The sequence below is a fragment of the Coregonus lavaretus genome (assembly GCF_964263955.1).
Source record: "Coregonus lavaretus genome assembly, contig: HAP1_SCAFFOLD_860, whole genome shotgun sequence".
Taxonomy (NCBI): Eukaryota; Metazoa; Chordata; class Actinopteri; order Salmoniformes; family Salmonidae; genus Coregonus; species Coregonus lavaretus.
The window spans coordinates 141366-157524 of NW_028162374.1; the positions used below are offsets into that span (position 1 = coordinate 141366).

The following is a 16159-nucleotide window of genomic DNA, read 5'->3' on the forward strand; positions in this document are numbered from 1 at the left end:
AGTGCACTACGTAAGGAACAGGGAGAGATTTGGGACAGAGACAGTAACTCCTGTATGGAAATCTTCATTCTAATGACAGTGAGCAAATCTCCACCCTATTCCCTATGTAGTGCACTACTTTAGATCTGGTCAGAAGTAGCCTAGTGCACTACGTAGGGAACAGGGTGTCATTTGGGCCACAGCCAGTAACTCCCCTGAGTATGAATTGTCTCTCTATCATATCTGTCTTCTATATGATGTTCTCCTCTCCTCCTCTCTTCTCTCCTCTATTCACTCTATTCTATCATCCACACCACATGCCAGCTTCAACACAATCCATTTACAAGTTAAAGACACACCTTGGAATAAATAGCAAAGGAAAACTACTACTAGATGGATTTTTTATTTCCCATCACCATGAATCATATTTAATAACTGAACAGTAGCAGACCTAACTTCATCTGTTCCTGACTCTGGGTAGTGGATTAAAAAGACCATCAATCTCCAATGATATTAAAGTACAATTCTGAACATTACTGATATACTGAGTGGCAAGTCAAGATATGTGCTGGGTTTTTATTGTTTGGTTAATATCACCACCTGCTGGACAGGTTTAATGTTGCTTGACTGAGCAGTATGGGAGAATAAAAGATGCAAAACTTAGGGCCGGTTTCCCGGACATCTCCATTGAACATGCTTTTTAGTCAAGGACTAGGCTTAATCTGTGTCCGGGAAACCGGCCCATATAGTTCAATTAGCAAGTAAGTAACACTACCTGTTCCATGATACTGAGTAAAATGACATTGAGACAGAGAACCAATTGAGAAAACATTTCAATGGTTCTGAATGACAACCAACATACATTCACAGCAAACATCATGATTCATGTAAATGTAGCCAATTAAAACATTGCATTTGATAAAAATACATTACATTTTAATTAAACTCTGAAGATTGAATCAGTCAGACAAAAATTATTGTACAGAAAAACAGAGTATTATATCTGGGGACCATCACCACCAGCATGACTAGTATCTATGTGGACCCTACTACAGTTTAACCAGCTCAGCTATAGACTACACCGGCATGACTAGTATCTATGTGGACCCTACTACAGTTTAACCAGCTCAGCTATAGACTACACCAGCATGACTAGTATCTATGTGGACCCTACTACAGTTTAACCAGCTCAGCTATAGACTACACCGGCATGACTAGTATCTATGTGGACCCTACTACAGTTTAACCAGCTCAGCTATAGACTACACCAGCATGACTAGTATCTATGTGGAACCTACTACAGTTTAACCAGCTTAGTAGTACTTTTATAGAGCAAAAACCCAGGATAGAGGGGCTGAGTGAATGTGGTCTGGACTCTGTGGAGGAGGGTCATTGTGTCAGAGACACTGTAGAAGGACAGAGTACCTGCCTTGTGATCCAGGTACACTCCTACTCTGGAGGGCTGAGGGCCTGATACTTTAGTCTCAACATTATTGTGTCTGAACAAATAATCACCTGTATAGTACTCTAAACTCCAGGACTTGTCATTCTCTCCAAATGCACCATCTGTCCCTGTTCTGCTGATGTCTTTATATGAGACTGCTGTATAAACACACTCCCCACTCCACTCCACCTCCCAGTAACAGCGTCCAGACAGACCCTCTCTACACAGAACCTGGTAGTGGTTTGTGAATCTGTCTGGATGAACAGGATATGGTTGTTTTTTGACTGTATTGGTCACCTTTCTGTTCCCTTCAGACAGAGAGAGGCGTTTGTGTGCTGTGTTTGGGTCCAGTGTGAGCTGACAGGAATCTGGGAGAAGAGCAGAGCAGAGACCAATGAGGGGAGTTAGAACAATAAGTGAAGTCAGATACTGTATCTACCCTGTCTTTGATTAGAGCACAGCAGAGATCAAATCAGAGAAATATGAGGAGTCAGATAGATACCCAGTCTTTGATTAGATCTACTATTGCTATATATATTTCTAGAGGGATTGTTAGGAGTGTCAGTAAAAAGAGACTGTTAGTTACTTCAGAATAAAGAGACTCACATTGTAAGAACTGTTCTCTGGTCTTGGGCTCTGGAGGCAGTACAACATCCACTATATTCACTACAGACACACAAACACATTCACAGAGAGAGGGAATGTTATCATCATACCATATTCCACATGTATATGACTAGTAGGGAACTTTCAATGGTCTAAAGTTGATGTTCTTATTATTTTCAACACACCTGTAGTGGAGATCTTGGTCCATTCTCCTTTAAGGACGTCTTCTAGTTTCTCTCTCAGTTCAGACACAGTCTTACTCACATCTCCAAAGTACTGAAGAGGACGGACAACGATGCTGGGTAAGTCTGAAGATACACTGGTACCGGAGAGAGACTGATAACTCTGGAGAGAGAGAGAGAGAGAGAGAGAGGGAGAGGGAGAGGGAGAGAGAGAGAGAGAGAGAGAGAGAGAGAGGGGGAGAGAGAGAGAGAGGGGGAGAGAGAGAGAGAGAGGGAGAGAGAGAGAGAGAGAGAGAGAGTAAGAGGGAGCAGAACCAAATGATTGAGAGTTTTAATTTCATATCACATGTATCAAGGCAGTTGAGTTACCTGGAGGAAATGGATGTGATCCTCTGTGTGTGAGAGCTGCTCCAGCTCAGTGCTTCTCTTCCTCAGCTCAGCTATCTCCTGCTCCAGTTGCTCCAGGAGTCCTTCAGCTTGACTCACTTGAGCCTTCTCTTGGGCTCTGATCAGCTCCTTCACCTCAGAGCGCCTTCTCTCAATGGAGCGGATCAGCTCAGTAAAGATCTTATCACTGTCCTCCACTGCTGCCTGTGCAGAGCGCTGTTAAGAGAGAGAGAGAGAGAGAGAGACTTGTCTTACTTTAATGAGCCATCCTCATTACACTAACACCCCCCCTCCTAAAAGCACATTGCGTGCCACCACAACCTCCACACAATCACATTATCCAGTACCCAACACCACAGTACAATACACCATCCAGCACCACATTCCAACCGTCCATCCAACCCCTCCTCTCCAGCCATACAGACAGCCCTCCTGAGCCCCCATACCTCCTGAAACATCTCCACACTGTTGATCATTTTGTACAACTCAAACTCAACCCTAAGGCGTCAACAGTAATGGCATTACCCTGGCAACACAGAAAAAACATGATGAACAGTCTGCCATTGCAGAAAACGGACACCCCTCCCCAACTCCCAGGTCAACCCGAGCCAACCAGCTATTGGTGTCCAGGGCTCCATGTAATACCCTCCACTGGAGGACCCCTGACCTTTCCAGCACTGGGAGCTTATAGAGCCCCTCCACCTATACCCTGCCATGCTCTCAGCCCCCACAACCCCCTGCCACTGATGCCCCTTCACTCCCACTAAGCTCAGAGTGTTAAAAGTCAGTAAGTCCTCCAGACTCTCCTGCCAGTCCCCAGTCTCTGCTGTCACTTGCAGTGGTGGAAACGGTGGTGGCCCCTCCTCAGGCTGCTCCAGCCCTCAGTACTGCAGCATAGAAATCAGAGACCCCTGCTGTATTGAGTCTCTCCGGCCGCATGGTCTCTCCTATCATTGCTACGCAGACGACACATAATTATTTTTCTCCTTTTCCCACTTCTGATAACCAGGTGGCGAATCGCATCTCTGCATGTCTGCCAGACATATCAGTGTGGATGTCGGATCCCCACCTCAAGCTGAACCTCGGCAAGACGGAGCTGCTCTTCCTCCCGGGGAAGGACTGCCCGCTCCATGATCTCACCATCACGGTTGACAACTCCATTGTGTCCTCCTCCCAGAGTGCAAAGAACCTTGACGTGACCCTGGACAACACCCTGTCATTCTCTGCTAACATCAAAGCGGTGACCCGATCCTGCAGGTTCATGCTTTACAACATTCGCAGAGTACGACCCTACCTTACACAGAAAGCGGCACAGGTCCTAATCCAGGCACTTGTCATCTCCCGTCTGGATTACTGCAACTCGCTGTTGGCTGGGCTCCCTGCCTGTGCCATTAAACCCCTACCACTCATCCAGAACGCTGCAGCCCGTCTGGTGTTCAACCTTCCCAAGTTATCTCATGTCACCCCGCTCCTCCGCACACTCCACTGGCTTCCAGTTGAAGCTCGCATCTACTACAAGACCATGGTGCTTGCCTACGGAGCTGTGAGGGGAACGGCACCTCCTTACCTTCAGGCTCTGATCAGACCCTACACCCAAACGAGGGCACTACGTTCATCCACCTCTGGCCTGCTAGCCCCCCTACCTCTACGGAAGCACAGTTCCCGCTCAGCCCAGTCAAAGCTATTCGCTGCTCTGGCACCCCAATGGTGGAACAAGCTCCCCCACGACGCCAGGACAGCGGAGTCACTGACCACCTTGCGGAGACACTTGAAACCCCACCTCTTTAAGGAATACCTGCAATAGTATAATAGTTATCCTTCTACCCCCCCTTTACTACCACTGTCTTTTGTCTAAACTAACACCTGACTTATTTCACCTGCTAGCACTGACTTGTTTAAAGAAATGTACTTATTGTGATCGAGATGTAGTTGTCCCACTGGCTATCCTAAGTTGAATGCACCAATTTGTAAGTCGCTCTGGATAAGAGCGTCTGCTAAATGACTTAAATGTTAAGTGTTCATGAAGAGCTGCTGATCCAGACCCAAACCACCAGCCCTCCTCAACAGAGCACATGCTGGTTCCCACCAGCCCACCTCCGTAGGGTACAGTAGCAACACACGTCCTGTCCAATAATTTCCCAGACCTTTTAAAGAAAAATCAAAGGCAGACCGTCTGAGAGACGGCAGCTGAGAGTTTGTGAAAGGCCAGGGAAATGTCAATTTGATTTCTCTGTGACAGACAGAGTTTGGAAAGGTCTGTGAGCAGAACCTGAGAACACCCAGGATCACAGAGTTCTGCCCTCTATAAATCAGAGTACAACTCCACAGCCGCAGCCTCATCTCCCCCACAACAGAAGTTACCCACCCATCAGGCTCCCTCATCTCCCCACAACAGAAGTTACCCACCCATCAGGCTCCCTCATCTCCCCACAACAGAAGTTACCCACCCATCAGGCTCCCTCATCTCCCCACAACAGAAGTTACCCACCCATCAGGCTCCCTCATCTCCCCACAACAGAAGATACCCACCCATCAGGCTCCCTCATCTCCCCACAACAGAAGTTACCCACCCATCAGGCTCCCTCCTCTCCCCCACAACAGAAGTTACCCACACATCAGGCTCCCTCCTCTCCCCCACAACAGAAGTTACTCCCCCTTCTGCTGTCCCCACCTCTCCCAAAAGCCTTGGAAGTTTGAGCAAAAAGTGACATCTTGGAAGAGCTTTACATGGAATTTCCAATAGGACACCTGCCTGGGCCCTGGTGAAACAGAGAACTGTACTAGGTGCAGACACATTTTGGAAAGCAAAGACAAGGAAATTGATTTTGGCTCTAACCACTAACAACCTACCCTTACACACCTCTTTTGCTACCCCTGCACTAAGATTTGTGCCATGGCTCAGCACCTGCGCCCCCTTCCACCAGACCCCCAATACACTTCATTAATCACATCACTGTGTGTCTCTTGCTAAAAAATCACGTTTAAATGTTTTTGTTTGACATATTCCCCCAGTCTCTGCTGCCGTTCATGTTAAGGAAGTCTAACCGTGAAATCTCCATAAGAGGTGGGAGGGAAATCACCACAATCAGAAACCAGTAGAGAAGCCCATAAAGCCGCCATGCCAGAAAAAACCATCCATTTAAGCAGATTCTGAAGACATGCCCTTAAGAACCCATGACCCATTTTCTCAGCCTATACCGCTTCCTGGGTGAGAGGACACTAAACCCCTCATTCTTCATCACGTGTTGTACTGACCTTACAAACCTTCCAGGATCAATCAAATAAGACTCCAGCAGAACCTTCTTTTTCCCCTTTAGTCTCCATCAGGAACCTAGAAAGTTCTCTCACTGTATATACTGGGCCCTCAGCCTGACTGTCTGTCAGCTCTGGATCCAATGAGCCGTCTGAAAACGAGACGCCTTGTCCTCCGCTCCCGCAGACTCACCTCCCCCCTCTTCCTCTTCCTCCTCCTCCATTGGCACGGTACCGTCCTCCTCCTCCCCAGTCTCTGCCCCCCTGCACTCCCCCCCTGATCAGAGCCTCTTCCCCAATGACAGGCAATATTTCCTGGGATGAGCCCACCAAGCCTTCGCCCACCGGAGTCTCTGTTACTACAGAAACCTGCCTCAGCTCATGTAGCCCAGCTGCAACCCTCCCCACCACCGCTTTATCCACGGCCTTGCGCACCACCACTTGGCCATGCACTACTACCGTGTAGCTCAGTTGGTAGAGCATGGCGCTTGCAACGCCAGGGTTGTGGGTTCGTTTCACAGGAAAACTCCTGCCTGAGCTTTTTACTGTCCCTTTCCACACTGCTAACGCAAGAGGAAGGACTGAAAAAGCATTAAACACATTACTGTGAAGTAATATAATGATGATTCATGTTTATTATTACCTGTTTTTATGGTCATGTTTTGAAATTATACTTCATTACTATAATGATTATCAATAAGCCTAAACATTAATTCAGTCACCTCTGGTCGACAAAAACGTATTTTCCTAGTACATTTAATTGTAAAATTCATCAACCAGCCTCGAGCACTCTGCCTTCTCACGCAAGCGAGGGGCATGTTGAGGTAAATATGCTAACCGCGACGGTTGCATTATGTAATTTATTGGTGGGCTGGAAGATGCAGTGTTTTTTCTTTTCTATTCAGAGGCTATTTACTCCCAATATGAGATAATTTTATATAGAAGGTTTTTATAATGCATGTTTACTAGGGTTGAGGTTAGCGCATCTGAGTAGGGATTATTTGGGTTCAATACCTGTCCTACCTATCAATCATATTGCTGCTTGTAGCCTATAACTGATGATCCCCACACTAGAAACACCGAAAACTATCTGTGCTAGCAAACCCTGTGTTCCACCCCTTCCCTGTGTAACCTTGAAGTTTGTTAAGAAACAAACACTTGTCTACGAAAAGAGACATGTTTAACGGATTCCGCTTGGCACCCAGCCGAGAGCACACGAAAACCACTTGCAAATTTACCAAAACTAACCAACTACTTGCGGTCTGTTCACTGTCTCAGCATACGACACCTTCTGCACTACTCTGACTCTAGCCACCTCAACCTGCCTCTCTCGCACCGGACACTTCAGATCCCCAGCAACATGGGCATCCCAACAGTTGACAAACACTTTATTCACCAGAACAATCCTTTATCCCATTCTCTTCCGCACACATAAAACATATTGGAATTTCCCTCCCACAAACTGCTGCGAAATGACCATAAACGTTGCACCTGAATCAGTGCAGTGGATTCGCCACAAAAGTTCCGGAAAGGAAAAACACTTTATTCAGTACTACTGCAGTTGCTTAATAATTCCAATAGATGGCAGCATAAGACCATGAATTACATTTCAGAAGATTAGTTTAGTTCTCTCCCTGGATACACCACCACTCCCCCTCACAGGAAAACTCCTGCCTGAGCTTTTTACTGTCCCTTTCCACACTGCTAACGCAAGAGGACAGAAAACACATTACTGTGAAGTAATATAATGATGATTCATGTTTATTATTACCTGTTTTTATGGTCATGTTTTGAAATTATACTTCATTACTATAATGATTATCAATACGCCTGAACACAAAAATCCCACTCGCAACAAGACAAACCTTTGTCATTAACACAACCACCGCCTTGTTCATTCTGGATGCAGAGTGCAGATGTTCCGCTCCAACCTGTTCGCCGACCATGAGCAAAACTTCCTCCACACCTTTCTCCGGAACACACCCGAAGCGACAGCGTTTCTTCTCCACTCGGTTGAGGCCATCACGCCGCCCTAACAAACTACCCCTACTCCCCCCTCAACTCTAAACGATAAACAGTGGAAACCAATAAACAAACCCTCCACCATCAGAAAATAAATTCAGAAAATACGCAAGAACCAAAAGAAAAACGAATAGTAGCCCTCCTCACGAACCACAAAATCTCTCACACTACCAACTTCTTCTTCTATGATATAATGGCGGTCCACAAACCAACGTTAAAGGTGCATGCCGCCACCTACTGTGCTGGAGTGTGTGGTCAATCACGGTTTCCAACATTTCTAAATCCTCCTACCTAACTCAGTACTTCTGAGAAAATAAAGAAGAGCCCTACTAACTTCTAATAGACCCTCCCCCATCCGCAAAATCCCTTCCAACCCCCCCCCCCAACCCCGTCCAACCTCAATGACCCTACACATCTTTCCCTCTCTTCAACATACTTACAACAATATAACAACACATGCTCCACCGTTTCATCGACCATACCTTCCAGACACAAACCATTCCCATGCTTGCCAACCAGATGTAATGACGAGTTCAATGTACAATGCCCTAAGCGCAATCTAGTAAACACCACCTCTTCCTTCCTAATCTGACTTTTGAATCTTGGTCCATCGACCTTTCTGTAAAACCTTGTGCTCAGAGTACCATCTCTTCTGCCACACATCTATCAAAATGGCTCTGATCTTACATTTGGCCTCACCTCTACCCAGTGGAACATTAATATCAATTATATCTCGTTTCAAAGCTCTTTTAGCTAACTGGTCTACAATTTCATTCCCTTCCACACCAGAATGTGCTGGGACCCAGCAGAATCTCACTACTAAACCCATTCTCTCAATTCTCCATCATAACATCAATACCTCCAATAGCAGGTCACTCCTATTAGATTTACCAGATGATAAACTATTCAATACAGACAGGGAATCTGACCATACTATAATTCTAATAAGTTGTACGTACTCCACCCACTGGAGGGCAACTATTATCACCAACAGTTCAACTGAGTATACTGACAGTTCATCTGTTAGTCTTTTACATATCTGCACATCAAATTCAGGAACGTAAACGCCTGCTCCTGTGCGCCTACTATCTGGGTCCTTGGATCAGTCTGTGAAAAGCATTAAAAAAGCATAAAAACTTTTACCAATGTAATTGTCAACCAGTTTCACTATATCACTGACTTCAAACCAATCTTTCCTTTTCTCTACCAAGGTTAGATCAACAACAGGGTCTGGGAGTAACCATGGAGGAACATCCCCTATCACCACAGAAGGGCCAACCTCCAACTCCCTCAAACCACTCTCATCAGCAAGCTTTCCAACTGTCCAACCAAAACCACTGCCTTGTCTACTAGTATATTCCCAACAGTCATCTAGAACAGTAGCAGTGGGATGCTCAACCTCACAGCCTTTCAACCCAATAAGATAATGACCATTTTCTACGCTGTATATCCAAAGGCATCTCTCCTGCCTCCACCAGTAAGGCACATACAGATGTTGATTTAAATGCACCAATACATATCCTTAAAGCTATATACTGGATTCTGTCCAGCTTCTGAAGCCAAGTCTTTACCTCTGTTCCATAAACTGTACACCACTAATCAATTGTCGTCCTGATCAGAGCTCTATAAATATCCATCAACAATTGTCTGTCAGCACCCTATTCATAACCAGAGACCCACACAACCAACTACCGTGAAAGTTAATGAATGAGAGAGACATGAACATCGTTAACAATAATGTACATAGACATAATGTAACGGTTCTTCTTCTTTGGAGTTTAACGGCGGTTGGCATCCAATATGTTGCATTACCGCCCCCAACTGGACTACAATATAAATCCATTATACTTTGTGATACAAAATGGGAAAAGGGGAAATTATAATGATACAGAAAAACACCCTTCCAACTAACCCTACACTCATTAAATACCCACTACCCCATTCCACTACTTTGACCCTATCTGCTCCTGCACCAAGCCAACGGCCTGGGAGGACGGGACACCACCACTCAACACACCCTGTAACTCTTCTGAAGTCAAATCTTGTACGCCCAAATACTTCTCTGCAGCTGCCACCACAACATCTATTTTCTGGGATTTACGTTCCATTTCTGCGGTACAGTTGATAACCATTGCTATGAACTCTAAGAAGCTAACTTTACTGAAGCATATATCACTCGTTGGCCTATCCCTCTGTGCTGGAACAGATCTACTACTCACAGGGATCCTCTCAGGATCTCTCACTCTTGACCCATCCTCCTCTACTTCCTTCACTGCCTCAGCATACGACACCTTCTGCACTACTCTGACTCTAGCCACCTCAACCTGCCTCTCTCGCACCGGACACTTCCGATCCCCAGCAACATGGGCATCCCAACAGTTGACAAACACTTTATTCACCAGAACAATCCTTTATCCCATTCTCTTCCGCACACATAAAACATATTGGAATTTCCCTCCCACAAACTGCTGCGAAATGACCATAAACGTTGCACCTGAATCAGTGCAGTGGATTCGCCACAAATGTTCTAACAGGATAACTGATATATCCTAACATGACTTTGTTGGGTAAAGACTCAAAACTCAAAAGGACTGACAGTGACTCCTCTGTTTCACCACGCTCACCACCGGGTCTGTGTTGCACCAAACGAAACACAAACAAATATCACTACAGGTTACCTTCACTGATTCAACTGCACCCAACTCCTTTCCCACCCACCCTGAAACTACAAATGGATCTGCCAAAAGGTATGGATCCACTTTGTCCAACAATGTATCTCCTACTGCACCAGATTCTTCTTTATCATGTACATTGATGCCAGGCTCTGGTTCTGAGCTCATCACCACACCTTCTACCTCACTTAACTCTCCCTCATTCATTTCCATTTCACCTCCAGAACTCGGTCTGGCGCAAAGCTCACTCGGTTTTCACTTGAGTTATAACATTTGAAATGTCTTTATTCCTTTGAAACTTTTGTGAGTGTAATGTTTACTGTTAATTTCTGGTTGTGTCACGATCGTCTAAAGGAGCGGACCAATACGCAGCGCGTGGAGTGAACATGATGACTTTATTTAATTAAAGCAACCACGAAGAAAACAACAAATGACGATACGTGAAGTCCTCTGTGACACCGACAGAACATAGAACACTGGAACAATAACCCACAAAACAAAGGAGAAAACACACAGAATATATATGGCTCCCAATCAGAGATAACGAGCCGACAGCTGTCACTCGTTACCTCCGATTGGGAGTCACCTGAATAAACACGAACAATCACCACACATAGAAATGAAACAACCAGAATACCCAACATAGAAATACACCCAACCAAGGAAAATGAACAACCCTGGCTCAATAATAAAGTCCATGGAGCCAGAGTGTCACAGTACCCCCCCCTAAAGGTGCGCACTCCGGGCGCACCAGCATACAGTCTAGGGGAGGGTCTGGGTGGGCGTCTGTCCATGGTGGCGGTTCTGGTCCAGGTCGTGGTCCCCACCCCACCTTAGTCACTATCCGCTTCCGTATCCTCCTCCCAATGACCACCCTCCAACTAACCCCACCTGGACTAAGGGGTAACACCGGACTAAGGGGCAGCATCGGCCTAAGGGGCAGCACCGGGATAAGGGGCAGCACCGGGATAAGGGGCAGCACCGGGACAAGGGGCAGCACCGGGCTAAGGGGCAGCACCGGGCTAAGGGGCAGCACCGGACTACGGGGCAGTACCGGACTAAGGGGCAGTACCGGACTAAGGGGCAGTACCAGGCTAAGGGACAGCACCAGGATAAGGGACAGCACCAGGATAAGGAGCAACACCGAGCTAAGGGGCAGCACCTGACTAAATGGCGGATCCTGGCTGGCTGGCTCTGGCGGATCCTGGCTGGCTGGCGGATCCTGGCTGGACGGCTCTGGCGGATCCCGGCTGGACGGCTCTGGCGGATCCCGGCTGGACGGCTCTGGCGGATCCCGGCTGGACGGCTCTGGCGGATCCCGGCTGGACGGCTCTGGCGGATCCTGGCTGGACGGCTCATGGCTGGCTGACGGATCTGGCTGCTCATGGCTGGCTGACGGATCTGGCTGCTCATGGCTGGCTGACGGATCTGGCTGCTCATGGCTGGCTGACGGATCTGGCTGGTCATGGCTGGCTGACGGATCTGGCTGCTCATGGCTGGCTGACGGATCTGGCTGCTCATGGCTGGCTGACGGATCTGGCTGCTCATGGCTGGCTGACGGATCTGGCTGCTCATGGCTGGCTGACGGATCTGGCTGCTCATGGCCGACTGATGGATCTGGCTGATCCTGTCTGGCGGAAGGCTCTGGCTGATCCTGTCTGGCAGAAGGCTCTGGCTGATCCTGTCTGGCAGAAGGCTCTGGCTGATCCTGTCTGGCAGAAGGCTCTGGCTGATCCTGTCTGGCGGAAGGCTCTGGCTGATCCTGTCTGGCGGAAGGCTCTAGCGGCTCCGGTCTGGCGGACGGCTCTGATGGCTCATGGCAGACGGGCGGCTTAGCAGGCTTTGGGCAGACGGGCAGTTCAGGCCCCGTTGGGCAGACGGCAGACTCTGGCCGTCTGAGGCGCATCGTAGGCCTGGTGCGTGGTGCCGGAACAGGAGGTACCGGGCTGAGGACACGCATCTCAGGGCTAGTGCGGGGAGAAGCAACAGGGCATGCTGGACCCTGGGGACGCACCGTAGGCCTGATGCGTGGTGCCGGAACTGGAGGTACCGGGCTGAGGACACGCATCTCAGGGCTAGTGCGGGAAGCAGCAACAGGGCATGCTTGGCCCTGGGGACGCACCGTAGGCCTGATGCGTGGTGCCGGAACTGGAGGTACCGGGCTGAGGACACGCATCTCAGGGCTAGTGCGGGGAGTCGGAACAGGGCATGCTGGACCCTGGGGACTCCCATAACGCCTAGTGCGGGGAGCCGGAACAGGGCATGCTGGACCCTGGGGACTCACCTCACGCCTAGTGCGGAGAGCAGGAACAGGCCGGGCTGGGCTGGCGACGCGCACCGTATCCCTGGTGCGAGTGGCCGGAACAGGCCGGGCCGGGCTGGCGAAGCGCACCGTATCCCTGGTGCGTGGAGTAGGAACAGGCCGGGCTGGGCTGGCGACGCGCACCGTATCCCTGGTGCGAGTGGCCGGAACCGGCCGGGCCGGGCTGGCGAAGCGCACCGTATCCCTGGTGCGTGGAGTAGGAACAGGCCGGGCTGGGCTGGCGACGCGCACCGTATCCCTGGTGCGAGTGGCCGGAACCGGCCGGGCCGGGCTGGCGAAGCGCACCGTATCCCTGGTGCGTGGAGTAGGAACAGGCCGGGCTGGGCTGGCGACGCGCACCGTTTCCCTGGTGCGAGTGGCCGGAACAGGCCGGGCCGGGCTGGCGAAGCGCACCATATCCTTGGTGCGAGGGGTCGGAACAGGCCGGACCGTACTGGAGGCACACACCACTGGCTCTACCCCGGGGACTGGAACGGGCCGGACCGGACTGGATACACACCTCAGTCTCTCACGCCGTGCCTCTACATCTCCTTTCCCTACTCTGGCCAGTGACCCCCTTAACCTGGTAGCCTCCTGAATCCTTCCCTTCTCTGCCTCCGTCAGCCCCCTTAACCTGGTAGCCTTCTGAATCTGCCTTGTGACAGCCTCCTGCTGCTCAGCTGCCCAAGCCATGTGCCCCCCCCCAAAAAATTTCTTGGGGTTGCCTCTCGTCCTTCCGACGAAACACCTGCCGATGCCGTTGCTCCTCTCCTGCCAGGTTCTCCCCCTTCATCGCAATCCGGTACCGGACGGCCTCCTCCTGGGTAATATGTCCCCAGCCGAGGAGGACATCCACCAACGTTCTCTCCTGACCCGGCGCCTCCTCCCATGTCCAGACCCTTTGCTCCTGGACGCGCTGCTTGGTCCTTTTGTGGTGGGTTATTCTGTCACGATCGTCTAAAGGAGCGGACCAATACGCAGCGCGTGGAGTGAACATGATGACTTTATTTAATTAAAGCAACCACGAAGAAAACAACAAATGACGATACGTGAAGTCCTCTGTGACACCGACAGAACATAGAACACTGGAACAATAACCCACAAAACAAAGGAGAAAACACACAGAATATATATGGCTCCCAATCAGAGATAACGAGCCGACAGCTGTCACTCGTTACCTCCGATTGGGAGTCACCTGAATAAACACGAACAATCACCACACATAGAAATGAAACAACCAGAATACCCAACATAGAAATACACCCAACCAAGGAAAATGAACAACCCTGGCTCAATAATAAAGTCCATGGAGCCAGAGTGTCACAGGTTGTTTATTTCACTTTTGTTTATTATTTATTTCACTTGCTGTGGCAATGTAAACATATGTTTCCCATGCCAATAAAGCCCTTTGAATTCAATTGAATTGAGAGAGAGAGAGAGAGCTCCATGTTAATGTATAGGGGACATGAGTCAGTCATGGTTACTCATGGTTATGTGATGAGGTGGCCCCGCCTTCGACTTCAAAATCAGTGTCGGCCCTCAGCCCAATAGGGAATGTCCTCTTGGTGAAACGGTCAAGATGTTGTTTTCTCCCTCAGTAGACCCGGGTTCATATCCCGCCGGTTACATTAAGCAGTCTATTCTCTGAAAGGGGTCCAGACAGCCTGTTCCCAACAGTGGAGCCAGTGGGATTGGATAGGGGCATCTCTCTCTCTCTCTCTGACTGGAAGAGAGAAGTGAAATTGTGTGTCTCCTCTGGTCAACAATACTCACCTTGAGAGACTTCACAGCCTGTTGGAGCTCCTTCAGCTCCTTCTCTCTCTCCTGGAATCTCTGCTGGACTTTCTGCTGACTCATCCCCAGCTGCCTCTGTGGAGAATCACTCTTCAATGACCTATCAAGCTTTATTTGTCCAGTAGATCAATAGTATAGTAATGGGACATAGGGCCCATAGAAGATAGGGATTAATATGTTGAGGAAGTGTCTGTGTGAAATTATATTATTATGTTGTTATGTGAATGATTATAGTTTTAACAGTGCACAAAACAGGGGAGCTGATTGGGTGTTTGATAACGAATGATAATGGTGTTTGACTTTAGAAAATGGTGATACATTTGGAGAATCTGGGTTAGCATATCTATATAATCAAGGTTTGTGTTCATATTTGTTCTGCCGTGGATCGATATCACTTGAATGATCTCATATTCAAACAGCCTTAGTTCCTACTGTATCTTTAATTCTTTGTTTATCAGACAGTCACCAACAAGTAGTTCTGGTCTTACCTGTTTCTCAGTCCTCTCTGCTGCAGCTGACACTGTATCATGGCCTTTATGTTCATCCATCACACACTGATAACAGATACACTGCTGATCGGTACGACAGAAAACCTCCAGCAGTTTGTCATGATCAGAGCAGATCTTCTCCTGTAGTTGTGCGGTGGCTTTGACCAGCTTGTGCTTCTTGAAAGCAGGAAATTCATAGTGAGATTGGAGGTGAGTCTCACAGTAAGAGGCCAGACACGCCAGACAGGACATGAGGGCTTTCTGCTTTCTGGTCCCAGTGCAGAAATCACACGCCACATCTCCAGGTCCAGCATAGCACAGAGCAGGAGGGGGAGCAGCCTGGAGTCCTGTCTTCTTCAGTTTCTCCACCACTTCAGCCAGCACGATGTTTCTCTTCAGAACAGGCCTTGGGGTAAAAGTCTCTCTGCACTGAGGACAGCTATAGACCCCTTTCAGAACATCCTGATCCCAGCAGCCCTCAATACAGCTTCTACAGTAACTGTGTCCACAGGGAATAGCCACTGGCTCCTTCAGTAGATCCAGACAGACAGAACAACAGAACTGGTCCTGGTCCAGCAAAACTCCCTGCTGAGCCATTTGGACGGTTGTTCACTCTCACACAGACAGACGACACAGAGAATCAGATAAGTTTCGTTTCCACAGAAGAGAGTTTGTGGAGGGGAGGGACTTCCTGGTTCTGCCAGAGGGGTGGGGTTAGAGGGAGGGGGGGGAGGGGTTAGAGGGAGGGAGGGAGGGAGGGAGGGAGGGAGGGAGGGAGGGAGGGAGGGAGGGAGGGATAGAGAGAGAACTGCGTTTAACATGGAGAGGGAGACAAATATTTTAGTTTCTAGGTTAGGGCCCTTCATTTGGAATAAATCTAACAAATATGAGTTGTTAGAATATATAAAGGGTAACAGTTCCTATGAAGTACATATTATAATTATTATAATAAGCTTCATAATGCCTTATAATACACTTATGTGTTATAACACTGATTATAAGTGTATATAATAATTCATAAGTGGTTGTAA

The 16159-nt window shown here is 48.5% G+C and overlaps 1 protein-coding gene across 1 annotated transcript; it reads right to left on the reverse strand.

Annotated features, from left to right (window-relative positions):
- Positions 1-368: 368 nt before the first annotated feature.
- Positions 369-15789, reverse strand: LOC311119319 (tripartite motif-containing protein 16-like). Its single transcript, XM_084194039.1, has 6 exons — positions 15129-15789; positions 14620-14715; positions 2581-2814; positions 2215-2374; positions 2030-2089; positions 369-1791 (listed from the first exon to the last, which is right to left on the reverse strand). Exons 1-6 carry the CDS (start codon positions 15723-15725, stop codon positions 1277-1279), a joined length of 1662 nt encoding a protein of 553 aa, XP_084050165.1. The 5' UTR covers positions 15726-15789; the 3' UTR covers positions 369-1276.
- Positions 15790-16159: the final 370 nt, after the last annotated feature.

Bases quoted from the DNA above. Each gene is read 5' to 3' on its own strand.
- LOC311119319 (XM_084194039.1), bottom strand. From the start codon at position 15,725: ATGGCTCAGCAGGGAGTTTTGCTGGACCAGGACCAGTTCTGTTGTTCT. The intron at 14,716-15,128 runs GTAAGACCAGAA...GATTCTCCACAG, and splicing joins CAGAGAGGACTGAGAAACAG to AGGCAGCTGGGGATGAGTCA. The intron at 1,792-2,029 runs GTGAGTCTCTTT...CTCTTCTCCCAG, and splicing joins CAGAGAACAGTTCTTACAAT to ATTCCTGTCAGCTCACACTG.